Source organism: Corylus avellana, chromosome 2 (assembly GCF_965113065.1).
Source record: "Corylus avellana chromosome 2, dhCorAvel1.hap1.2, whole genome shotgun sequence".
Taxonomy (NCBI): Eukaryota; Viridiplantae; Streptophyta; class Magnoliopsida; order Fagales; family Betulaceae; genus Corylus; species Corylus avellana.
Window position 1 is genome coordinate 39,225,051 of NC_142491.1, and position 25,928 is coordinate 39,250,978.

Consider the following 25,928-nt stretch of genomic DNA (forward strand, 5'->3'; position numbering starts at 1 on the left):
TACAATATTTTTTCCTATTTAAACCTTCAACAATTCAAATTAATTTTTCCTACTTTTTCTTAAAAATATTCAGCTATGTAGTCAAGCTTTTACATTGTTAAAAATTGTTTATGTAACCAAATGAGAGATCAGCAGATAAATGATTGTCTGGTCAAATATATTGAGAATGATATATTCAAAATTATCAGCAATAAAAAAAAAAAAAAAAAAAAAAAGAAGATAATTACAACGATTTCAAAATATGAAGACTTGTCAGAGACTTAAGTGTGAAAAATTAAATTGTAAGTGACATTTATATTTAAACAATAATTAAATTTTGTTAAATTATTTATTTATTTCGTGTATATATATATATATATATATATATATATATATTAATTTTGTTCGCCTTTAATTTTTTTTTAGAAAAAAAAAAATGTTGACCCCTAAACAAAAACCTGGCTCGGCCACTACATATAAAATATATAATTTGTATAAATTTCAACAATAAAATCAATTGTCTACAAACTAAAGTTAGCATGTTATACATAAAGATGAGTGCTCGAAGAAAGATGGCATGTTATACGCGTACAAGGAAGGTTGCATGCAAGCTCCACCAATGACTAGGAAGGAAGGCAAGAGAGCATTTGTGTTTGAATATGTGGATGGAAATAAGAAGTCTCTGTTTGGGATATAGAATTATAAACCCAAAGCCATTACTTTTTTCTCTTTGTTTTTTGTGCGTGAGTGCTGGGTTTTATCTTCACACGGTTTGTGACAAGAAAACTTGTTGAACGAGTAAGACAAATAGAAAAAAGTGGGATTGCATCATCGTTTACATATGCAGACGAAATAATTAAAAGCTATTTTAAACAAAGATTTGTTAAATCGTCAAGTAGTCTTTACTCTTTAAAGGTTAAATTGTACGGCCCACATATTGAATATTTAATTAAAAATTATGAAATAGATGTTTGAATTTAAGATTTTTGTTTTAATATCATGATAAATTAACATTTATTTCAAAAAATTAAACTTATAAAAAAAAATAACGCTATTTAGTAGATTGCTATACATTACCATTCAATTGAGATGATCTGATAGCTAACATCTACTTTTTTTTTTTTTTTTTTTTTTTTTACAACTACGGATCCAAGACTAATTTTTGACAGCCACATCATCTAGGCAATCATATAACAGTATGCTAAATAACATTACTCTTATAAAAAATAATGAATTTAATAATTTAATTAATACATTAACACATCGTCTCACGTGTAGGCTTAAACTCTTCCACAATAAATAGGTTAAAGACCCTCTCGATTTTCAATAAAGTGGAGAGGATTCATTTTAGGACTGAGATCCTCACATATTTTCTAAAATCCGAGCTCTCTATTACATCTAACGGTCCAAATAAATATAGATGTTTGTGAATTACGGAGGCAAATAATTTTAGTTTTCAACATGCCAAACCCACTTGCCTTGGTAAGACACAAACTTCTACATTTGTTTGAACCGTTAGATGTAATGGAGAGTTCAAATTTTAAAATCCAAGAATCTCATATTTTAAAAAATATGAGGAAATCTGAATCCTTCATTTTATGATCTAGATTAGATTTCACAGGTTTAATAATGTATATGTTGTCACATAATAAATATACTGTCAGATCCTTTCAAATTTTAAATAAGATGGTAATTGAAATGGAGAGGATCATATTCTCAACAAAGTGATGACCAACACGTGAAATAGTTAACTAAAGTGAAGAGAATAATTACATAAAGGGGAATGTTTGGTGCTCTTTTCGTGTCTTCCTAGTCCTATATGTATATTATTTTTTTTATAAAAAAAGTCAAAAAAAAGGGCCCTTATTTCTCTCAGATGGGTCTTAGAAAATAATATACACCTAGATCAACAAAACACCTAGCATTTCCCTTACATAAATGAAGAGAAGAATTTTAAATCACATGGCAGCCCTTAACTAAAAGAATATGGTCAAAAAAAAAAAAAAACTTTATCTCTCTGAATTTCCATCACATTTTCATTTACACGTCAAAACTTTAGCTTATGAGGAAGAACACTTTTGGAAATCTCAAACCCACACATTTTGAAGTCCTTTCCTACACCACCTCAAGGTAGAGGTCCATGGCACCGTTCGGCAACAACTAATTACTAAGAAACCTATATATATATATTTTGCAAAGAAATATCAGTTGGATTAAGCAAGATATATTTTCTTTACCGTTTTCATCTTGTTCTGTACTTGGAAGGAGAATGACTATGAACTAGAAGGTTCAAAAGACTCACCACATTGATATAATCCAATTTGCAGAGCAGGCAAACAAGCTTTATATTGAGCATCAAACGGTCTCGAATGTTTTGAAGCCCAAAAAAGACAATAGTGGTAAACCCTTCACCTCATAAAAAAGAAACAGAAGTAAGAGCATTCTAGGTAATTTTTCTTTGATTTTTTTTTTCTAAATTTAAGGAACAAAATTACGTTTTGTTTTCCTATTTAAATACACTTCACAATAGCTTCTCTTATCTTTTCTTATATCAATTAAATATTATTTATTTACAAAATATAAGTTTGTACTTACCCTAAACTTTTTTACAAAATTTCAACATAATCTCTTTTAAAAGGTGAAGAGATGAGAGAGAGATAATTTGTATAAAATAATGCATAAGAATTAAGGAAGCTCTTTTGGTTTCTACACATTGGGTAGAACTGTAGCAGTCTCAATGCTTAGGAAACCAATAGGCAATAGGGTATATGTTGCAGCATTATCAAGCGGGCTAGATGATCATTTCTCCCTCTTGTCCTCCCCTAGCTCCGCCCCTATGGATATTTTGGTAAATTTAATCTCATATGACAATACCAAATTATTAGATGTTGAAAATTTTTCCCATTACCATTAGTTTTTGTTCCTTCTTTTATTTCTTCTAAGAATGGTACGACAGCACTTTACCACAAGCGGTCGAGCACTAGTACATCTGATGTGCGAAGAAAACATAACAGTAGAAGACACGTGACAAGCTCTTCCACCCACCCCCCTCTCATTCCCTTCCATTTCCAGCTAGCCAAACATGGTGTAAAATTTTTGGCTGTTTATTTTGTATAAATTTAGAAAATTAAGGACACAGATGGTTGTCTTCCAATGAAAAGACACAGAGTGAAGGTGCCATGATCCTTCCTAGAAAATATGAAGTCGTAAGTTTATAAACCAAAATATCTATATCATATAGTTTTCATGTCGTGCGTTAATAAACCAAAAATATATTTATATTATATAGTTTTCATGTTTCATCTTGTCCTACTTCATTTGTGTCGTCACACTTAACTGGGTCGTGCAGTCACTTCTTTTCGCCACATTCGTACGCAAGGTGGGTCATTTGATGTGCCACGGACTTGAACTTGTTATTAGCAACTATCAAACTAAAGATTAGGAACAAATTATGAGATATTTCGTTGAGTAATGACGTGTGCATAACGAAGAATTAAGTCTCATATTAGAAAGATACTAATGACTAATAGAACACAAATTCATCAAACCTATTAGCTTAAATCTTTGGTCTCACTAAAAAGATTTACTTTCAAGTTAAGTTTGGTTTAGCAGTTTCAAAATGTATGGTTTGAAAAAAAGGTAACGATTTTAAAACATAATTAATGAAAACTAGATTTCTGAAAATCGCACGTTTGCCTTTAAAATCATGGGTTTTTTTTTTAATAGTTATGGGATAGATGTCACTTTATAGTCTTTATTAGATGAGTTTATATGAATTAGCTACAAACCAGTTTATAGCAAATTTCTGTCCGGACAAAAGCCCCTCAACATGTTTTCTTCTTTTTAAATAAATTGATTTCAAAAGAAAAAGAGTAAGTAAAACTTGTCAAACATAATTTCAAGTTTATCTCAAAAGAATTTTGATAAAAAATTATTGAGATTACTATATATATAAATATTTTCTCTTGAAATTCAAAAGTTCAAATGATGTCAAATCACCAATTATGGCTTGAATCAAAGTCTACAGCATCATATTATCAATTAATTTTTTTAGCCGAATTAGCCAAGGGGTAGTATCGTAATAGGCTAATTGCTACTAATATTCTATTTTTATTTTCTGAGAACATATTCGGAGCTTTCAAGATTGAATTAAGTATACTATGTACGCACGTGCACGCGCTTATGAAGAGAAAAATTGATGGGCTGGTGATTTTACGCGGTTTGTCACCCACAGACTTGATTTATGTTTTACCTTTCATATCTCCAACCTCAGACAATAAAAAACAAGTAAAACCAACTTGTTGTGTACGCTATGCAAACTCTTTAACGGATTGATGGTCAGTGATTCAACCTTTCACCAACGAGTATCGTAGGCGCTTAGCCCAAATCAAGGTCTTACCAAACAAGACACGGTATGAATGAATCGTTATACTTTAGAGTCAATGGTAGAATGATTGATTAGTATCAAGATTTTAATTACTTTTAATTTATTATTATTATTTTTCAGATTGAGCAAGCAAAGATGTATCGAAAAATCCATGATCCCTCGTTTCATTTTGAACATTGTTGAGATACGTTGGGATGTCACCTAAAATGAAAGCGAAGAATGGCCGAAGGAAAAAAGAAATCGAAAAGAAAATTAGTTGCGCAAGAATTTCCATATTCTCCATAGTCATGGGAAAGACAATATGTCTCTATTAGCCTTTGTAGACTCGGAGATACCGATTGGCAAAAAGGCCTAGAAAGAGAAAAAATGGAGGCAAGACTTCATGTATTTGAATCTTGCGGAGATAATTAACGATATGTAGGAGGAGGATAAGGAATCACATAACGAGAGAAGGGAAGAACAGCAAGATATTATTCATCTAACGAAAGAAAAGCTTGAGAAACGGAGCATGCCTCTAATGCAACAAGAATATTTTCTTTCACACCAAATGAAAATCCCTTGAGAATCGTAGGACTAATTAGTCATCACCATTTGAGATGAACTAAATGTTTCTACAGGTTTTTGATGTATTTTGTAGAATGTATTTTCTGAACTAAATAGTCAGTTTGTAGGCATTGTCCAATATTAGAATGCAATTTGAGATGGACTAAATCTTTTTACAAGTTTTTAATGTATTTTGTGGACTAAATAGTCCATTTCTGAAAAAAAATGACTTAAAGAAATACGATCCTTATAAAAGAAATAAAAAATAAAAAAGGATAGAGAAATAATATTTAAATGGCCTAGATAAAAAATTGATGATCGAATGTAGAGTGCATTTAAAAAGCCATTAGCTAATATATATATATATATATATATATATATATAACTTTTAATTAGCTATTTTAGATAGAAATTTACATAAACTATTGTGAATGTTGTAAAACCTATAACCAATGGCCTTTTATCTGAAAGTGAAGAAAATTATAGGGCTAAGAGTTCACAAGATTTTCTCTATAAAGCCACGTGAAGGTGTTTGTAGACTTGAGGTACACCATATTTAAAAGTGTAAGAGAAATTTTGTAAACTACACCCATCTCACTGGACTAATATGGCAATTGCCACCAGCAGTTGGAATAGTCGTAAAAAAAAATCCAAAGGTTGATACGCATTACCACATCAACGTAGCAGCCCAGTAGGATTCACTGATATATATTACCACATCAGTCAAGTAGGATGGAATATAGTATATACTATTCCTTAAGAGATATGTTATAGTGCAATATAATGTCCACATTTTGCCCATATTTCAATCATCCCTTCATGTGATTGTCTATCTGCCACGTCATTAAAAATTGACCAAATGTAGACATTATATTGCACTGAAGCATTTCTCATTCCTCAAATATAAAGTTTTGAGTTAGTGGAACCATAAAATGCTAAAACTTAGGTCAAATGTTTACTGTTACCTCGTAAAGAACGCAGCCACCACCACCTCTCGTACAAACCAGAAGTGCCCCTCCACCAGTGTCCTCGCCCTCACGAACACAACCACTGTCACCAGCATTGCTGACGAGGCCCATACCACACCTCAACACCTTTTCCAGTGAAGACACTAGACAAGAATTGAAACTATATATATATATATATATATATATATATATATATATATATATTTTAAGAACAGTAAAAGAGCATTTGTAGTAACATAATCAAAGAGTGCCCAAACAGGCTAACTGTGTACTTATCATCTGATTCATTTAACAACTTTATTACAATACCGCGGAGAAAATGGTCATAATATACCTGAAGTTGATAATTCCCGCAGAATTCCCCTCATTGCTGGAATTCAAACACGAAAATGTACCTGTTCATAACCCTGACTAATAGTTTCTTTATCTTTCTCCTCTGATTCTTCCAGATGTTTTGTTGACATGCAACGTCTTCTTATGCATGTTGAGAATTTAACAAGACATTCTGATGGTGCATTCGACGCCTTCGGTGAGATCTTTTATGGCCACGAGTAGGTGTCCTAGGTGGCGTGCTTGAGGTATTACGGAGATGAATCTCCTCCCTTGTAGCCAGATTACCAAAAACACAATCAAAAGGGTCTGCCATCATATCGAAGCCAGGGTTCCTCTATAACAATAATATAGGTCAGATAAAAAAGAAGGCAATATTAAATAGCATGAGCCTTCTAAATTCATGAATAAAACAAATAGATAGAAAAGAAAGGAAAAAAAAAAAAAAAAGAACGAATAAAACAAGTAGGTGATTCCATTTCTATCAGAATTTAAAATCCCACCTTACTAAATAAGATTGTCAAACTCTACCTAAGCATCAAATTAATAGCCTTGCATGTCAAACGTCTATAGCTAGGCCAGCCATGAGGTTATCATTGAAGAGCAATTGAGACCAGCACATATCTATCTTGAAAAGAGAAGAAAAATAAAATAAAAAAGATAAAAAGAAAACAAGCAATTTATCACCATGACTGCAATGTCCACCAAAGAAAGAAGAAAGAAATCAGGATGGTTTCTCTAAGGTGCGAGGAGAAATAGTATCATTGACTACTGAACAGAAAGAATAAAGAAGTCAGGATGGTTTCTCTAAGGTGTGAGGACAAATAGTATACTATTGACTAATGATTTTCTAAAGAGGACAACTTCTTTAAAAGAAGCTCTCGATAACTCAATACCATAGTTTGCACAATATTTGTAAATTTTGTAATGTTCATAACTTCATCTAGATCACCCATTCTATTAGATCTTTGCAGTTTTATGATCATTTGAAACATAAGTTCAGCAACACCAGTGATATTCAACAGTTAAAATGCAATATAATGTTCTACAATATGTATAGAGCAAGCGAGAAATATGTTATGAAAATAAAGAAATGATTATAATCAACCTGAACATACAATACAATTTTTACTTTCCCAAAGAACAAGAGCAAGTGCCAAAAGTTCAGTTGCACACTAACTAAAACCCTTTTTTTTTGACAGTTCAACATTAGTTTCAAGAAAAATTCCTTCAGCGGTAGTGTTGATTATATGAAGATAAAAAAGCATAGGTGAGTACACTTACAAGAATTTGTTTGGACTCAAAATTAGTTCTTTGGCTGTCAGAGTCATTGTGGGAGTTCCCATGAACTTTGTTGTGGGTATCAGTTTGGGAATCTTTGTGTGAGTCACCAGGGTAGTTGCTGTGCGAATTATTTTCAGAGTTGCTGGGAGAGTCGCCCTCATGTGTCCTCTGACCATGAGCAACATTATCACTAAAAAAATTTCGATAACGCCACCTTAATTTTGGCTGATCTGAATCATCAAAAACTTTTTCAGAATAGAAATGCTTAGAGATAAGCTGCATTTTCGGAGGATCATCCTGATACTTTGTCACTAATCTGTCATTTGAAATATATTTCTAAGTAAGATATTCAACCCAACTTTGGGTACAGAAATATCTGCATGCACGTGATATAAACAAACGATGCTAAAAATGGAGTAGGAAGCGAAAATTGTAGCACCAAACATCAGTACAGGTGATCTTCCATGATAGAAACACGATACAGGATAATACAATTTATCAATTCAAGTTTGTGCAAAGTTGGGTACATTCTTTCCGCTTAAATTATATACACACCTTAAGGAAAAGGGTGATGGTGTGATCAATGATGTGATGTAAACCATGGCGAACATAAAATAATGGTTGTCTAGTCCATGGGCCACAGTTAGATGATAAACTATTTTCAGGAAGATACTCAAGAGGAGGGTGAAAGGGGAAAGGGGGCACAAAGAAAGAAGAAGAAGAAGAAGATTTTCTTAAATGTTTTCTTGAATCATAATGAGCATTTGTGAAAACAATGCCAAAAAATAAAGAAACACCTTACACACAAAAACATCAACTTTCAAATATAAAGATGTTGATACTAGTAAAAACTTTTTTTTTTTATAAGTAATCTTGTATATATCAAAAAGCGTAGAGGGACGCAACCCTTGTATAGATGAAGTATACAAGAAAACACCTAAGACGAAATAGAAAAGAGAACAAGGAAATCTGAAAAGCTAATAACAAGAGGAGCTAGATAAGCAGCTGTCCAAGTAAAGAGGGAAAAAAGAAATAGCACTTGAGCTCCTCTAAGGTCTTCTCAAGATTATCGAAGTTCCTATCATTTCTTTCCCTTCATAAACTCCACATAAGGCAAACAGGCACCATCTTCCAGGCGACCGCGCTCCGAGAGTTGGCCCCTGGCCACCAGCTATACCACTGGTAAAAACTCTCATGTATACTGTGCTATACCATTGAAATTTCAAACTGTTAGAAAGAAAGCTCAGAGAATTTGGATATCTGAATGAAGCGAACACGTTAAAACATAATTGACTTACTCTAACATCACTAAATCACCTTAAAAACTGCTTGATTGCCAGCTCACCACCTAAGTTACCGGCTAGATCCCTCCCCTCAGTTAACTGGACTATTTGAAAATATATATTATTCTGAAATATCTGAACCTGGGACTAACACTATGCTACCACACCTATTTACCAGCTGAGCTAAGGCCCGGCGACCTATTTGGAGACATTAACTCTATTAGGTTTCCTACAAGCTCAACTCAGCCGTGAGAAACTCCATTAATGGGTTAGTTTTAATAAAAAAAAACAAAATGATTGCCCTGGCCCCTCGATATTGATCTCAATATGATGATGAATTTCAAAAATTTCAGAAACTAATAACACATATTTTGAAATCCAAGTGAGATTGGCTAAGGCTCATTAACTACCTTAGAACAGCAAGAATGGTCTGTTGACATGTGTATTCATGACTACCAGAAAATCACTCTTAGACGGGAAAAGTTAACAACCAATAGAAAATGGGATGAGGAGACTCACATATTTGCTAACTCCTTTTGCATCCGACTTCCATTTAGTGCAAGAACATGATCAACACATGAATCAAGGGACCTAGCAAACCTCCATAGCCCAAATAAAGCAGCACCTCCTGAAAAAAGGAAAGATTTAACAAAATAGAGAAAGGGGGAAAAGACATGTAGATCAGTACATGTGTAATGTCAGCAGAACTAATGTTGAAAAGATAATAATTGCACTCCTAGAGAGAGGGACTTGATTTATCCTAGAGAGAGAATTGGTTTATCCTACCTGCCGAAAGGTTGATTCGAGAAAACTTACTCAGTCTCCATGTTGCTGTCAGAAAGGTAGTGTGATTATTAGTTAAACTCTAAGAAAGCAACAACTGTAATAAAGCAACATCAATAACAGAACATACAAAAGGTTTAACCATATTTAGGCACAGAAATATACCTTATCACCTAAATATTACAAGTTAAAAAGCAAATTACTACTCATTTTGACCATTTATGGAAGAATGCTAGCATATGCAGGAAGTCAGGAACAACCCACTTGCTCAATTCAATGAGTTCGATAACAGTAAGAATGAAATCAACAAATCAAAAATTTCTAAAAGCTTCAGAAAATTCTTCCGCAGTTTCATTCCTTTAAACATTTGACTCTGTGTTCAGAATATATCAAGTTGACTCAACCGAAAAGAACTTTCCTTGTCCTAATTGTGGTAGGGTACATGAATTACTGAGATGTGCTATAAGCTAACAAGCAGTAACAAACATATTGTGTTTATGCTAAAATACGGGTTGAAAATTGTCCTATAAATATTTCTTTTAGATCCTTCAAATTTAATTTAATGATTTACAAAAAGACTCTGAGACTGCAATCATGTAAAACTATATTACAGCCTGCGTAACTTTCGACAAAACCGTCATCATTAAGTTCCTTGATGTGACCTGCCTTTTGGTTGCTAGGAATATAAACCTACATCATAATGAGAACTGCCAGGAACCAGTCAAAGGTGCGTTTCCAAACGCCAAATTGTCCAGCGAATCGGTTGCTAGACTTATAGACATATATTTGTATGTCCAAGTGAAAAATGCACCAAGTGTTCATTTGATTTAGCTGTTTTTCAAAAAACAGCAAATGAAAACAAAATTTTTAAATAATCAGTTAAGCGTTTGGTAAAATCTACAGTTTGACCTTTACAATGCAGTTCAGCCTTTTTAAAATTGTGCGGTTTTTAAATTGCACCCTTGCCTGCAGTTTTTTCACATTTTCAACCCGCCATTTATTTCAAACGCACTTCCAAACAGAATGCTTCCCGCAATTTTGTTTTAAAACGCACTTTGGCCTGCAAAATCATGGGTCCAAACACACTCTAAGTCTTTCATAGCACCAAGATTCATTGGAGATGATTGGAGCAGCAAAATTGTGGTCCAAAGAAACAGAAATAATGTAAATTTCATGCTTCAACAATCTAGCTTTGCAGAAGCTGGAGGTTAACAAGAATATCACACCAACAACACTTCCAAGACATGGCTTTTGCCATGGATGTAGCATTGCAGAAACAATAACCACAATCAGCAACTCAACACAGCACGACCTCATATCAACAAACTAAATGATTCTACTACTAAATTTAAGTGAAAAGCCAAGAACCTACTCGGAATTCAGCTTGTATATGAGTGTGAAATACAATTCAACCAGTGTTTTTAAGACGAGCAGAAACACATACCTGCCCACGTAACACCGGCACCAGCAAGAGAGCCAAACGTAAAATTCTTAACAGCCTTGGACTTGCACGTTAGAAAAACTCTAGCTTCTTGGGGCGTAATTTTGTCCTGAATCACACACACACAAACACATTTTAGCCGATTTTACAAAATCTGAGAGAACTTATTCTATCAGTATTTTACAAGTGCTTAGCCAACATTAGCGCATTTCGTTTTTCTTTTTGAATTATTCGGATAGCAGCAACACAATTGCTTCAAATTCGCAGAACAAAAGCAATTCCAAGACGCAGTGATCAGGTTTCATGAATTTTGTAATGAATTTATAGGGTTGGTGAAGTACCTGTCTGGATCTGAGAACCTGTTCGAGCTCGAACAAGACTTCGCCCATTGATCTCTCAGTCTTCAGCGACACCTGCTTTCGAAGAAAGAGAAATAGTCCTCTCGCCCACTGGTTTTGTGTGACGATTTGGCAACGGCAAAATGCTGTATTCGGTGGGAGCCTTTTTCTCGTGGCCGAATGCTTGTCAGTGACTCAGTAGCCTAGAGTGACCGCCTTTTAGGAAAGTGATGGGCCCAAGCCCAATATTAGTTAGCGGATCAAATGGATCCCAAAGTCAAAAAAGTCTCGGACTACCCCTATCTGGACCGGGAATCCGGCTCGAATAATATTACGATTGAGTAAACTAGAGCTATCAAATTTTGACACAACCCATAAATCTAATACGAACCCGACACGATATTATAAGGTTAGGATTTGATATGAATGGCGGGCTGGCAAAACAGATACCTGCCATGACTTGTTTACGACCCATTTATCTTATGCATGTTTTTTTATAATAAGGTTCATCTAGACATCCTAAATAATAGCTATATGCATAGGATAAACAGGTAGGTTCATCTAAGCGTCCTAAATAATAGTTATATGCATAGGATAAACAAGTACCTGTTTATTTGCCAAGTACCTATTTTGCCAGGCCTTGGGTTCGGATGACATGTTTATTAAACGTGTCAAATGGTTAACCAAAATGGAATTGAGGTATAAAGCCCAAACAACAAAATGATCTGGATTCGTACTATGAAGTGGGGATTTTTCGGTAAAAGCACTTACCATCTAAACAAAGAGAGGAAAATGCAGTTGAAAGGAGGAAATTCCAAAGCTTCAATGTTAATGGCCTATGAAAAAGGATTTGGAGATTTAATGTTTCGGGGGTTGTCAAGATTTTTTTTGGAAGACATGCATTAATCTATTGCCCGACAAAAGACAATCTTTTAAAGCGGCTATAGTTTGAGGACCCTTTTCCCTCATATGTGGATCAGATGTGGAGACCGTTAGCCATATTTTTGTTGAGGTGTTCGTTATGGAGAGATGTTTGGGTTAGACGTAATAGAAAGATTCAAAAATATTAAAGTGAAAAGGGATTTTTATTTTTTTATTTTTTATGTATCTTAGATGGAATGATGACTATAATATATGTGGAAGAATTTGAGCTGCTAACAAATGGCAAGGAGGATTTGGTCCCGTAAAAATACAGTAGTATTCGGGGCGATCTTATTCACTAATCTTAACTAGTAAGATGTGCAAGATACTCACTAATCTTAACTAGTAAGATGTGCAAAATAGTGTTATCGAAGGAATTTCACCAAGCCTTGTCTAGACTAAAGACTATGTTTGAAGCACAATCATGTTGGAAATGACCTTCATTGAATGTGGCTAAGGTGAATTGGGATGCAACGATAGATGCCAAAAAAAAAAAAAAAAAAAGATGAGTGTGGGAGTGATTGTTCAAGACAATGAAGGTAGTGTTCTAACTTTTAACCATCGTGTGTTATACAAACCGTATATATTAGACCCAATAATGGCCGAAGCTTTGGCCACTTGGACAATAGTGAAATTTAGTAGAAATTTGGGGCTGTAACATGTTGTACTAGAAGATGGGTTAGAAGTAATACTTGTTTTGAGGAGAGAGACGAAATTGGGGTCAAGTATGAACAAATGATTGAAGGTGCCAAAACCGTATTGGAGAGTTTGTAATTTTTGTGTGCGCAATGAATATATCAAAAGAAAAGCAAACTCAGTAACTCACTACCTAACGAAAGTGGCCGTGCACCAATCTTTAGAACAAATTTGGATGGATTTATAATATTTATCTTATATAACTTACCTCATATATTCTATAAATAGAATATCAATATAATAAAAATATAGCATCATTCAGCATTAATATGATGAATGAAAGCTGAATAGAATTATGATAAGAACACTAAATACATAGTATTGTCTGTTCCTCTGTGCCGTACGTGAGCTGAAACATCCATTGAGATTAATTCCTTTTTAAACCTATTTCCCTCCGTTTCTCTATTTTAGAACTACGCCATGTCAAGCTTCCCACAGACCACCTTATCCCTCCCTCCCCACCCAACCCCCACCCTCTTCAATGCTCTCGCGTCCTCTACCACCCTCACCCACCTCAAACAAGTCCACGCCCAAATCCTCCGTCGCTTCGAGCTCGACCACTCCTCCAACGCCCTCCTCCTTCAACTCGTCGACTCCTCTTGCGCCCTCTCCCCCAGCCTTGACTACGCTCTCTCTGTCTTCACCCAGATCCCCAGGCCCGACAACCGTATTTCCAACAAGCTCATGCGCCAGTTGTCGCGCGGGGCCGAGCCCGAGAAGACCCTTCTGGTGTACGAGAAGATGAGGAGGGACGGACTTGGTGTGGACAGGTTCAGCTTCCCGCCGCTGCTGAAGGCGGTGTCGAGGGCTTCGGCATTGGATCAGGGGATGGAGATTCATGGGCTCGCCTCCAAGTTGGGTTTGGACTCGGACCCATTTGTGCAGACTGGTTTGGTTGGGATGTATGCTGCGTGTGGGCGGATAATGGAGGCGAGATTGGTGTTCGATAAAATGTCTCACCGGGATGTCGTTACGTGGAGCATTATGGTTGATGGGTATGGCTATTGATGGTATCTTTAACTGATTCCTCCAACTCCTATTTAAGTTGCTTTCACGTACGTTATTGGGGCGTATTTTTCAGAAGCATTTCAGGAAAACAAATTTAATGGAAAGAAAATAGAAGCAGAGTTTACGACACATAAAAATTGAGGATTTAGAAAACTATTTAAAACAGAATACGTAGTCATGTCACTACTGGGCCTCTCTTTGCAAGTTAAGAGAGAACACTCCACTGCACCACTGCCTCTAATGTCACCTCAATGACTGGCACACCACCACAACCACAACATCCACCTCATTGCTTCATCACATTCTCCCCCAGTCATGTTCTGGGCATATGTTATCTTGTAACAATTTAGTTTATTTTAATTAAAAAGCATTTTGACAAAGAAACCGCTGCCATTTTTGATGGCTTTGGAAACAGAAAACTTAAATCGAGTATCCCATCCAGATGGGAGTTCAGCCAGTTCTCCCGCGGTGACACTCCATTTAAGAAAGTGATCAATTATAAAATTCATGTTTTTTTTTTTAATAATGTTTTCCTACTTTTAATGAAAGTCATGGTTGAAGAACTTTCCTTCACTTTTTTTTTTCTTCTGTTCAGGGTAAAGGCTGACCTTTTTAACATGTCCAAATAGGTACTTCCAGAGTGGCCTTTTTGATGATGTATTCCGGCTATTTGAAGAGATGAAGACGTCCAGTGTGGAACCAGATGAAATCATTCTTACTAGAATTGTTTCTGCCTGTACGCATGGCAGAAATTTAAGCTATGGGAAAGTGATCCATAAGTTCATTACCGAAAATAATATTGTGGTTGATCCTCATTTACAGAGTGCTCTAGTAACCATGTATGCAAGTTTTGGATCCATGGATTTGGCTCAGGAATTGTTCGATAAGATGTCACCTAAAAATTTAGTTGTTTCAACTGCCATGGTTTCTGCATATTCAAAGCTTCAACGTGTTGAAGATGCTCGCATGATTTTCAACCAAATGGTTGAGAAGGACTTGGTATGTTGGAGTGCGATGATATCTGGTTATGCTGAGAGTGATCAGCCTCAAGAATCTCTTAACTTATTCAATGAAATGCAAGTATTAGGAATAAAACCTGATCAAATCACCATGCTGAGTGTCATCTCAGCTTGTGCCCATCTTGGTGCATTGGACCAAGCCAAATGGATCCATTTATATGTTGACAAGAGTGGATTTGGAGGAGATTTGCGTGTCGGCAATGCACTTATTGATATGTATGCTAAATGCGGGAGCTTGGAAAGAGCAAGATTGGTATTTGAGGAGATGCCAAGAAAAAATGTGATATCTTGGACCAGTATGATCAATGCCTTTGCCATGCATGGTGATGCCAAAAATGCACTAGGATTCTTCTATCAAATGAAAGATGAAAAAATTGAGCCTAATGGGGTTACATTTGTTGGTGTGCTTTATGCTTGTAGCCATGTGGGGTTAGTCGAGGAGGGTCGAAAAATCTTTTCATCCATGATTAATGATCACAACATCCCTCCCAAACATGAGCACTATGGTTGCATGGTTGACCTCTTTGGCCGTGCCAAGCTCTTGAGGGAAGCTCTTGAGGTTATAGAGACAATGCCATTGGCACCTAATGTTGTCATTTGGGGATCCTTGATGGCTGCTTGCTGGGTTCATGGTGAGAATGAATTAGGAGAATTTGCTGCAAGACGGCTTCTTGAGCTAGAGCCAGATCACGATGGAGCTCTAGTGGTATTGTCAAACATTTATGCCAAAGAAAGAAGATGGGAAGATGTTGGAGAGGTGCGGAATTTGATGAAACATAAAGGTATATCTAAGGAGAGGGGATGTAGCAGGATAGAATTAAACAATGAGGTGCATGAGTTTTTTATGGCAGATAGAAATCATAAACAAGCAGATCAAATCTATAAGAAATTAGATGAGGTAGTGAGTGAGTTGAAGCTGATTGGTTATGCTCCAAATACCCGTAATGTTGTGGTTGATTTAGAAGAGGAAGAAAAGAAAGAAGTGGTTCTCTGGCATAGTGAGAAGTTGGCACTTTGTTATGGTCTAATGAGTGATTCAAAAGGGTTGTGCATTCGCATAGTGAAAAATCTTAGGATTTGTGAGGACTGCCATACCTTTATGAAGTTGGTTTCAAAAATGTATGGGAGAGAGATTGTTATTAGAGACAGGACTAGGTTTCACCATTACAACAATGGTGTCTGTTCTTGTAAAGATTATTGGTAAGCGTATGCTTTTTCTTTTTTCTTGTTCGTTTTCTGTAAGATTGTGCAATATAGTCAAAATCCAGTTCATGATAAGAGAGTCTGAGAGGCAATGAACTAATGATTAAATTGCATTGATGAAAGGTAGGGCCATATACAATTTTAAATCTTAGAATATCTAGTTCTCGGCACTAATGACCAAAAAAAAAAACAGAAAAAAGCTTCTCACAAGAGATGAGAACCCGACACTGCTGAGAGAAGCCGATATCCATTGATTCTCTCTAAGTTGGGATCTTCGTAACATATGTTGCTGTAAACTCACTGAACCGGTTGTTTTCAGATGCAGAGAAGAGCCAAAACTCTTGCTTCACCCTTCCAACCATTTTGGAGATCTGATACTTCACGAACTCGGCTGCTGCTGAAAATAATCTTGAGTTGTCCAACATTGAGCTCCGCCGATACTCAAGAACCCAGGTTCCAGGATTTAACTGCACGACTGAGGCGCCCCACTTCTGGTGCACCCATGAAGTGTTTGCCTTCCGAATCATAAACCCAACCTTTCCATCGGACCACTTTGTTCACAGAAAATAAAAATCATGAAATTCAAGTTAGAAATATGAAACTTTTCTCTACTGATAACAGTAAATATGAAGAGTGTTTTGCGCTCACCTCTGTCACTCTGCCGGATAAGATGGTGAATGATCGGGAAGAAAATCCAGTTGTGAGCAATCCCGCAGTCTGCAATGGCCAACCCCATATGAACACCTCCTCCATCGCTGACTTGTACAATGTACAACGCGAATTCAAGAGCAAACCATCCTGAAAAAAGCAATTTATTTTTCAGAAACAGAACCATTATAACAAAATTGTTGAATGAATCTAGAGTTTCCTATACGGTACCTGATCAATTTCCCAAATAGAATTAGAATAGCTGCAATTTGAGATCTCGGTATCAACAAGACCTTGCAACTCTCTCTGCAAAAATCTCAGCCTTCCCTTCAAATCTTTCACTACCCATGATTTCTCGCCAATGTTCCTGACTACATCCGGTGACAACACGGGTTGGAAAAGCCCAGAAACCCCAGAAGAAAACCAGAATTTCGCCACAAAAACCAAGCTCAAACCCAACACCAATCTAAAAAGACAACCCCTCGAGCCCCAATCTCCCTCGCTCTTCCCCATCTTGTCGTCCAAATTCAATCTTGCTTTGGAAATGACAACCGGCGAGGCTGGTAACCGATCAGGACTCGATCTAGGCGTGGACAGGATCGAAGAATTGAAGGAGATTGGAGTGCGCTCGACGTTGTGTTCGGGCCGAGAAGCTGAGAGCTTGGTGAGGGTGCTTTTCTGGCAGCTAATGGGCATGAGGTCAAGGGTGGCGCTGATGCTCGCCCAGCAAATCTTGCAGTTGCAATTGGCGTCTTTTCGGCAGCCAGGGAAGTAGCAGCTGTCATGGGTTTCGGAGCGGTCGTTTTCCATGGCCATTGTCCTTGTGGTGGTGCTTGATTTCCCAGAGGCTGATGCTAAGATAACCGTTTTCATGGCTTCTTTCTTCTTTTGGTTGTCTAGTTTTCTGAGAATACTTTTTGTTTTCTTTGAATATTTTATGCGAGAAATATAGGGCTTTCAAAATTTGAATCCAACGGTCATATTTTGTATGAGCGACCGTTTTGGAAGAGGAGAGACAGGTAAATAAACATAAAAAGTTATAGAAGGAAGGCGCGGCCCGGGCCCATGGCCCAATGGTATGGGTATTCTTTTGAAGATGTACAAATTCAATAATGATAAACCAGAGTTATAGAGGATATACTTGTAAATTGCACCTAAGCAATGCTAGAAATCACAAATTTCTTTCATTATTATTTCACTCTGCTGATAAAATAATATCAATCAATCTTTTTTTTTTTTTTTTTTCAATTAATGGATGATTCAAAAGCTGATTAATACTAGTATGTTAGCATGGTAAGTTAAAAACTACAGTTTCTAACATTATTTATTTTACACACATTTCAAGACTATAACTATCTTCTTTTTTAGGGGATATGTCTTTTAGCGAGCGGTAGTTCATGGGTCATTGAAGTATTAGTAAGGATTTGTTAGTTTAGTTAATGAAAAGTGTAAAATCAATTCTTATGGTTATCCCAGTTTGTAATAAGTTCATTGTGGTATGCAAAAATAGCAAGCAGGTCACTATAGTCTATGCCTAACTTTCGTTTAATTTTTTGACTAAAATCACCAAATGACATGTCAGCATCAATCAAACTAAGACACATTTCACCCATTAATAAAATGAAATTACAAATAATATAACGATTGGTGTCAATAATTTTTCAATATTTTCTCCATATTCTCTTACTAATTCAATAAATCAACCATTAGATTGGTGGACTTATGTGGACCCCACAAATCTAATGGTTGATTTGTAAAATAATATGAGAAAAATATAGGCAAAATATTGATACTAATCATTTTTCTTTCTCTCTCTCTCTCTCTCTCTCTCTCTCTATATATATATATATACAATTAAGCCAAAATTCAAACTAGTTTTCCTAAAAATTTATTAATGAATTTGAGTAATGTTTTATACCACATTTTTATTTTAAAACTATCTCACAATGGTGAGGTGACAGTCCCAAACAATGTGGTTTATGTTATTGCTAAAAAAAAAAAAAAAAGATCTATATATATATATATATATATATATATATATATTGTGGTCCACTGGCCCCAAAAATAATTATGTAGAAAGGGTCTCTCATAACATAATTCCAGGAAAAGGAGGGGGGGGGGGGGGGGGAGGATTTTCTTAGTCCAAACTCAAAAGGGCTAGGGCTGTGTGTGGCAAAAGGCCGGACCGGATCAGACCCAAAAACTAAAAAAAAAAATTTCAAAATCAACCACAATATTCTTATTTTTTACATCACATCAATCACTTTTTATTACTATTCAAATAAAAAAATCAACACAAAACTAGAAAGTAGAAAATCTGTACGACGGTACTGCCCATGTATATATAAGGCTGAAATTGGTGAATTCAAGGTTTTGATTGATGTACAATCGATCGAACCAAATTCCAATGTGATAAGTATGTATACAAATTCCAGATAAGTTTGATAACTCCCATGATTGATGTTCGATTGATGGAAGAATGGTCATCAACTGTCATTCTAAAACTCATGGAATTCGATTGACACTTCGACTGCACAATGAGAATGATTGATTGAATACATGCAATCCTGAAACCCTATTGTAGAATAAAGGTACGAGCATTACTTTGAGCTTAAACAAAAGATTAATCCTCTCCTAATTGCTTGTTACCATTAAACCATATAAAGAAAACATTAAGCCATCAGAGTTTCGGTTTGATGTAAGCGAACTTGTTCGTTTGAAGAAGGTCATAGTTTTTGAGGCACTATGGCGAGAGGTAAACAAGTCGTTTGGTAGGGTTGCAAGCATGTGTCTAGGTTACAAAGTTTTTGTAAGTAGACCGGTTGTAACACGTTAATCTTTTAGTGAAATTCCTTTGGGGTTGGTTGATTGGTCCTCGTAATAGTTTTCTTTTAAAGAGTTTTTCAAAAGTTTTAATTTTGTTATCAAAATCTTTGTGTTGATTTATTTTATACGTGCTTGATAGGCCATGTCGTAAGGCGACCCAATCCTAAGTACGTGTCCTAACTGCTTGCTATGTGATGCTTGGAGGACTTGCAATGTGGGAGTAACGTGGGAGAAGTTAGTGGATGTGGGAGCAGTTAACTAGAGATATGGAAGTGGGTCTTTTAGTGGATTATTCTTAGTTGGTTGTTTATTAGTTATTGTATTTAAACTAGGGACTACGTGTTGTTGAGATATGATGATTTGTGTAGAGTCCTAATTCTGTTGTGGTTCAACTCCCACCCTAAGTGGAGTATTATCTTGTTCTAACTTGGACCCACTAGGGGTATCAGAACATATTATCTTGTTATGTATTTGTATTTTGGTAGAACTTCAGCCTTAAGTGGAGATTTGTAACGTGTATTATTTTTATATTATATTAAATATTAGCTGTGTTTCTATTATCTATTTGGGACTTATCAATGCTTGAATTTTGGTGTTTATATCTCTGACAAATTACATAAAACTTAGAGGAAGACTTGATATTATAAATCTTCTTCTTCTGTTAACTAATTTTATTGTATTATATTATTTTGATCAAATTACAAATAGAGTTAACTACTTTAACTGTTAACTTGTGACTGTCGGGCTCTCGCTTAAGCCATACCCACATTTACAAACATAGCAAGATTTGCTAAATTGCTAAGTTGCCTTGGTACTTCATTATTTGAGCATAGGCTGATGATGTAGTGAAAGTAAATGCCAAATCTTGTTCATGATGTTGATTTTCTTTTTAACTTTTTATGGCCAACATGAAGTTGAATCAGTTGATTGTTAATGCAATGGTTTTTGTTGTTTTACTTTTCCTTTTTCCGGCTACTTGTTCACTATTTTTTTTTTCTCTTTAATTTGTGTAACAAAACAGAGATAAGTAAGTTATAATATTCTGACATTTAGTACGGTTTTGGGGATGATGGTTGATGATAAGTTCGAAGACATTAATGAAGCTTTTTCTCCCACTTATAATAAACTAATCTTCCATTATTTAGTGAGGTTACAACCTGAATCACATGGGCTTTATTTTTAGGTCATACTTATATAGATAATTAAGAAGTTAATTATAATTAGGGTTGTTGAGAGACAAAGAAAGTTTGACTTGAGTGACTGAAACAAACCATTCAAAATGTTTCTTTCAGATACCCTACTGTAACAAAACCATCATATATATATATATATATATATATATATATATATATAATAACCATAATGTGGCATCTTGTCATGTAGACTTTTATGGATAAAATGTGGAGTTTTTATTATATTCTATCATTTTTTTTTTTTTAAAGGCTAAACCAGTTTTTTAAGGCATAATTTTTTAACTGGTTTTTTAAGAGTGAAACGGTTCTTTCTTAAAAAATCGGTCATTAATTGCATTAATTATATTTGAAGAGTTTTCCATATATAAATTATTCAATAAATTAAGTATTATTAATGTCTGAATAAAATAAGGAAACAAATAATATAAATCAAATTATTATGTATTGATTCTCAAAAAAAAAAAAACAACGTCATATATATATAACCGGATTTTTCTTAAAAAATTGGTCATTAATTGCGTTAACTATATTATAATCCATGTATTCTTCTTGCTAATTTTTTTTTCTTTATACTATTCATTTTAAATCATATATACTTATAGGAACAAAGATTTAATTTTTTTTTTTTATTTAAAGGGGCAAGATATATATTTATACGTTTTTTTAACTTATAATAAAAAATAAAGTGTTTAAATTTTAAAATTAAATTATAATAAAGAATCTCGCGTATATCACTAGCTTTGTAAGCTAGTATATATAACGTGCGAAGCAGTTCAATAAAACATATTTTCTTTTGTTGTTTAAGTTATTTGAGGATCAACACACAACACAATCCCGTTTTTAGAACGATACTTTTTTTTTTTTCTTTCTAATTAACAGGGAAAAGGGATTACAACAGAATTAAATGAAAAAAAATAGTGGACAACCCAAACAACCTCAAAAAAATAGAATTGAGATCCCCTCTAATTGAGGAGAAATTGAAGATTCTCCAATTGTTAATCGTGACCCGTCATTTTAAATTCAATGGTCTATAAAATGTCAACTATTTTTGTATAACCGAGGCATTAAATGTTAGCTTTTATTTTACCGACATTTAAATAATTTTATAAACCATTAAATTTAAAATAAAAAGTCACGATTAACCATTCGAGAATCTCCAATTTCTCCACAATTGGAGGAAATCTGGATCCAAAAAAAAAATATTGACCCGTCTTCTCTTTCATACTCTAACCCTTCATAAGTGGGGATTAATTTATTTATGATATCAACTGCTTCCAAAAAGTAGGTGTTTTAATGTCATCTCCTTTTAGGGGGAATCTCGAAAAGTTGGTTTACATTTTTTTTAAAAGGAGCAAGTAACCGTCTTTGCTGGTCAGTTACAATGGCTGCCGGACTCCTCTGCCCACATCCTCTTTGACGGCAGCATCCCCCATTCCCACAGATTATTTTCAGGAATCCAATTCGATCCAGATATGCCATGCCATGAATCATGATGGGCATTGACGGTTCAGATGAGACACGGCACCTTCAGTTGGTTATTGAAAAAAACAAGTAATTGTCTCAATTTGTCAATACCCTACTTTTGACCCCCATCAATATGAAATGCACTCTTACCCTATCACATGGAAGATCATTAATTAATCAATTAATTAAGTAATTAATTAGACATAATTATTCTTTCCACAACTAGAATATACTGTTTTTCTTGGGAAATTACTTAAAACCATCATTGTCATTGATCATGTAATTTTGGACCATCACTATTGAATTTTTTTTTAAAAAAAAAATTTCTAACATGCATACATAAAATATATCAATCTTGTCCACAAGGAGTAGCTCAATCGACTGTAGACCACGCTTAATGAAGCGGATGTCACTAGTTCGAATCTTCCCTCCCCCTTCCCTTGTGTGGACATGTCAAAAAAAAAAAAAAAAAACATATCAATCTTTGTTTGAATCTCCTCTATCATGTCCAAATGTGTAGGAAATTAATGATCCATTTATTTCTTAGTTTTGAGGTGTTAGAATATTACTCAACTGATTGAATAAATAATTTTTTATCGTCTCTGGTAATTTAACATGATATCAAAATAAATATTCCAGTTAAACATTCTAGTTGATTGATTACCAACGATCCCATGGTTGTAATTTTGGGTGGTATAGAAAGCCAATGTGTCCTATGTGCATTTTATAAATACAAAGAGATTGTCAAAAAGGAAAAAATGTTCCCTGTCTCATCAAGTAATTATGGTAAAATAAAATAAAATAAAATAATATATTAACTCAAATAATTGAAGCTTAGTGCAAATGTTGAAATTGTCCTTTCTAGTGGAGTGGGAAGTTGACTCTTAATACTGAATTTTAATATTAGAAAATCGAGATTTGTTCTTGATTTTTTTGTATACAATAACTTTCCTCCTTGACATTGGTTATAATTTTTGGATTTGGCTCGGGTGCCGTAAATAAAATTACTGGAAATCTCTTGTATTTTTTGAATGGTGTAAAATTTAATTTCACTTTTTCTCTTTCTCGTAAAAAAAAACTTGAAAGTTAAATCTACACCATTGAAAAAGTTAAAAAAAATAAGAAGAAGAATGAGAGAGGGAGAGAGAGAAATTGTTAATAAAAAGTTCGGATTTTCCCTTTGAAAATTGTTGTATTTTTTTTTTTTTTTTGGGGGGCTAAAAAAGAAGAGAAAAACACACCAATATTATGAATTGATTAAGGATTGGGAAAGCCAAGATTGAAGAAGAAGCCTCCATCGTTTGAGACAAAATCCCCTGCATGTACAAGACAAGTTGAATTAACTTGGCCATGAAAGGCCACCTATATTATTCCAACCATCTACTTCTTTCCGATTAGTACAACGAGAAAGAGGATGTATCGGTCATTGTTGACGAGCTTTCTGATCATGAATACTTGCCACCGGAAGATGGGGATGATGACAAGTCCCCTGACCTTCTCCTTAGCATCTGCCTCATCCCGTCGGCGACTCGAACCGCCGGATTCGATTTGAATTTACGACAAAATGACATGTGAGCCTTCACAGCTTCTTCCACGCCGGATGGCGGCTTCTTTCCCCGGCTAACTTCATCTCTCACAGCTTCTGAGCACAACCCACAAAGCCATTTGCCGTTGAATTTGGCCTTGACTTCAGTTATGTAGTCCTGAGTACAATCCTCTTTGAGCCCACAACACTCGCACTTGACTGATTCAATCTCCATTTTTTGAAGTGGGAAGGATTTTTGGAAAATTTGACTGGGGCAAAGGAAGCTGTGCAAATTAAAATTATGGGTGCTTTTGTGCTTGGATTTGATGGCAATGATGGTAAGAAAGTGGGATTCTTTTACTTTCTGTTTGGGTTATGAGGGTTCTTGTTCTCGGCATGATGATGGTTTATTTCGTTGCTTCAAGAATTAGGAAGAGTTTCTGGTTGTAGGAGAGCTTTTATGGTTGGGAATTTGGGTGAGAGAGAAGATTGAACTGCCATAATTTCCTCCATGTTCTAAGGGACACAGGGCAGTGGAAAATGAGACAAAGGGTGGTCGGAGGGGCCCTTTCCAACCCCCCTCCCTCTTTTCCCAACCAAAAATAATAATAACAAAATAATAAAATTCTTTTCTAGGAACATTTCGAAGCTGTGTTTGGCAAAGGGTTGGAAAAGAGAAGTGGACCGGAATTATAGCATATTTAATTGATATGAGAAAAAAAAAAAAAAAAAAAAAAAAAAAAGTAAGAATATTTTATATATAAAAAAGTGAAAAAAAAAATTATTTTGTAGTGATTTTTTTACTTGAATAGTAATAAAAAGTGATTGGTGTGATGTAAAAAGTAAAAATATTAAAGTTGATTTTGAAAAAAAAATTTGGGTCTTTAGGTCCGGTCCGTCCCACTCATTTGCTAAAGAGACCCGAATGAATCCCTTCTTTTTTACTAGATTCTCTCTCTCTCTCTCTTTTGTTGCATTTTTTTTTTTTAAATGGTTGATTGACAGTTACTTTCGGTTAACATAGTTGAATCGGCCAAGGAAAAAAAAAAAGGGGGAAAAGTTGAATTGACTCGTCTTGGCTTTGGCTTCACTTGATTTGGCCATAACTGGCTTGAAATCTGGCTGAGGTTGGGCTAGGGGCTGTTTGTTTGGTAATCGTGGCTTCATGAATATGTTGCCTGATTGACTTGGATGAGATCATAAGAGGCTTTATATTAGTATAGGGTCACCATCACGGTCGGGCTTTTATTGACCAAGAGACCATGGGTGGTTCAACAGCCAAATATGATCAAACGGATATGGATTATGGATTGCCTTAATGGGTAATTATTGTTATGATTAATGGTTGATAGCCTATTTGGGAATGGTTAAAAAATAGAGTTTTTTTTATAGAAAAAAATAATAATAAAAAAGCATTTTTAAGCTTCCCATAACTTAAGAGTTGTGAGATCCCAAGTCTTTTAAAATGGAAAAATCAATTTCATTTTAATTTTTTTGATTTGGTGGTGAGGAAATAACATATAAAATCATATGGTCATGGAAAGTTGAATGTGACACAAGAAGAAAATTGACAACTTGACCACTTAGCTTGATTACCATGTAGTCTTGCAATAATGCAAAACAACTTTTTGTCATATTAAAGACCAATCAAGCATGTTTTTCAGCAAGAGAAGGTGTGCTCATGTGACAAGTCAATTTGCATATATATGTGAAGTGGTTTGCCCAAGAAAATGAGAAAAAGACATGGACATAAAATAAAAACCAATACATGTTGGCATGTTGCCTTGTCCAATCCCATCCGCCCAAGGTTTTTGTTTACATGCAAAGTTTAGGCAAGTTTAGGCAACTCTTTAGCCTGTTAATCATCAAGTTTGATCATCATGTGAAACATTACAACCCCACTTCACTTTTATGCATTTTCCATCGGATAAGGTTTTTCTCCAAATTGGGTCGGAGAAATTTTTTTCAACCTAGTCTGTAAAAGTGACATGGGTTCATTTTTTTAATAACATGTGGGGATGCACATGAGTTTTTAATAAAATTTATTCTAACTTTATCCATACTATTAAAAAAATATGTGCATCTCACA

At 34.9% G+C, this 25,928-nt stretch overlaps 4 protein-coding genes across 4 annotated transcripts; 1 reads left to right on the plus strand and 3 right to left on the minus strand.

Annotated features, from left to right (window-relative positions):
- Positions 1-6,094: 6,094 nt before the first annotated feature.
- LOC132187103 (uncharacterized) lies at positions 6,095-11,516 on the minus strand. Its single transcript, XM_059601281.2, has 6 exons — positions 11,340-11,516; positions 11,002-11,107; positions 9,561-9,605; positions 9,294-9,402; positions 7,492-7,807; positions 6,095-6,544 (listed from the first exon to the last, which is right to left on the minus strand). Exons 1-6 carry the CDS (start codon positions 11,385-11,387, stop codon positions 6,353-6,355), a joined length of 816 nt encoding a protein of 271 aa, XP_059457264.2. The 5' UTR covers positions 11,388-11,516; the 3' UTR covers positions 6,095-6,352.
- Positions 11,517-13,373: 1,857 nt separating this feature from the next.
- On the plus strand, positions 13,374-16,184 carry LOC132168205 (Pentatricopeptide repeat (PPR) superfamily protein). Its single transcript, XM_059579329.2, has 2 exons — positions 13,374-13,948; positions 14,591-16,184. The coding sequence occupies exons 1-2, from the start codon at positions 13,374-13,376 to the stop codon at positions 16,182-16,184; spliced, it is 2,169 nt and encodes a 722-aa protein (XP_059435312.2).
- A 109-nt stretch (positions 16,185-16,293) lies between these two features.
- LOC132168206 (C-8 sterol isomerase) lies at positions 16,294-17,921 on the minus strand. Its single transcript, XM_059579330.2, has 3 exons — positions 17,063-17,921; positions 16,832-16,981; positions 16,294-16,734 (listed from the first exon to the last, which is right to left on the minus strand). Exons 1-3 carry the CDS (start codon positions 17,702-17,704, stop codon positions 16,444-16,446), a joined length of 1,083 nt encoding a protein of 360 aa, XP_059435313.2. The 5' UTR covers positions 17,705-17,921; the 3' UTR covers positions 16,294-16,443.
- Positions 17,922-23,593: 5,672 nt separating this feature from the next.
- On the minus strand, positions 23,594-24,413 carry LOC132167586 (uncharacterized). Its single transcript, XM_059578596.2, has one exon. It carries the CDS (start codon positions 24,072-24,074, stop codon positions 23,760-23,762), a length of 315 nt encoding a protein of 104 aa, XP_059434579.2. The 5' UTR covers positions 24,075-24,413; the 3' UTR covers positions 23,594-23,759.
- Between the last annotated feature and the right edge of the window lie 1,515 nt (positions 24,414-25,928).

What these genes read in the sequence shown, in the direction of transcription:
- LOC132187103 (XM_059601281.2), bottom strand. Translation starts at nt 11,387, where the DNA reads ATGGGCGAAGTCTTGTTCGAGCTCGAACAGGTTCTCAGATCCAGACAG. An exon ending in TCGAATCAACCTTTCGGCAG is followed by an intron (nt 9,403 to 9,560) that starts GTAGGATAAACC and finishes TCCTTTTTTCAG; the next exon opens with GAGGTGCTGCTTTATTTGGG. An exon ending in CAAAAGGAGTTAGCAAATAT is followed by an intron (nt 7,808 to 9,293) that starts GTGAGTCTCCTC and finishes TTCAAATGACAG; the next exon opens with ATTAGTGACAAAGTATCAGG.
- LOC132168205 (XM_059579329.2), top strand. Translation starts at nt 13,374, where the DNA reads ATGTCAAGCTTCCCACAGACCACCTTATCCCTCCCTCCCCACCCAACC. An exon ending in TGGAGCATTATGGTTGATGG is followed by an intron (nt 13,949 to 14,590) that starts GTATGGCTATTG and finishes ATGTCCAAATAG; the next exon opens with GTACTTCCAGAGTGGCCTTT.
- LOC132168206 (XM_059579330.2), bottom strand. Translation starts at nt 17,704, where the DNA reads ATGAAAACGGTTATCTTAGCATCAGCCTCTGGGAAATCAAGCACCACC. An exon ending in CTATTTGGGAAATTGATCAG is followed by an intron (nt 16,982 to 17,062) that starts GTACCGTATAGG and finishes TGCTTTTTTCAG; the next exon opens with GATGGTTTGCTCTTGAATTC. An exon ending in TATCCGGCAGAGTGACAGAG is followed by an intron (nt 16,735 to 16,831) that starts GTGAGCGCAAAA and finishes CTGTGAACAAAG; the next exon opens with TGGTCCGATGGAAAGGTTGG.
- LOC132167586 (XM_059578596.2), bottom strand. Translation starts at nt 24,074, where the DNA reads ATGGAGATTGAATCAGTCAAGTGCGAGTGTTGTGGGCTCAAAGAGGAT.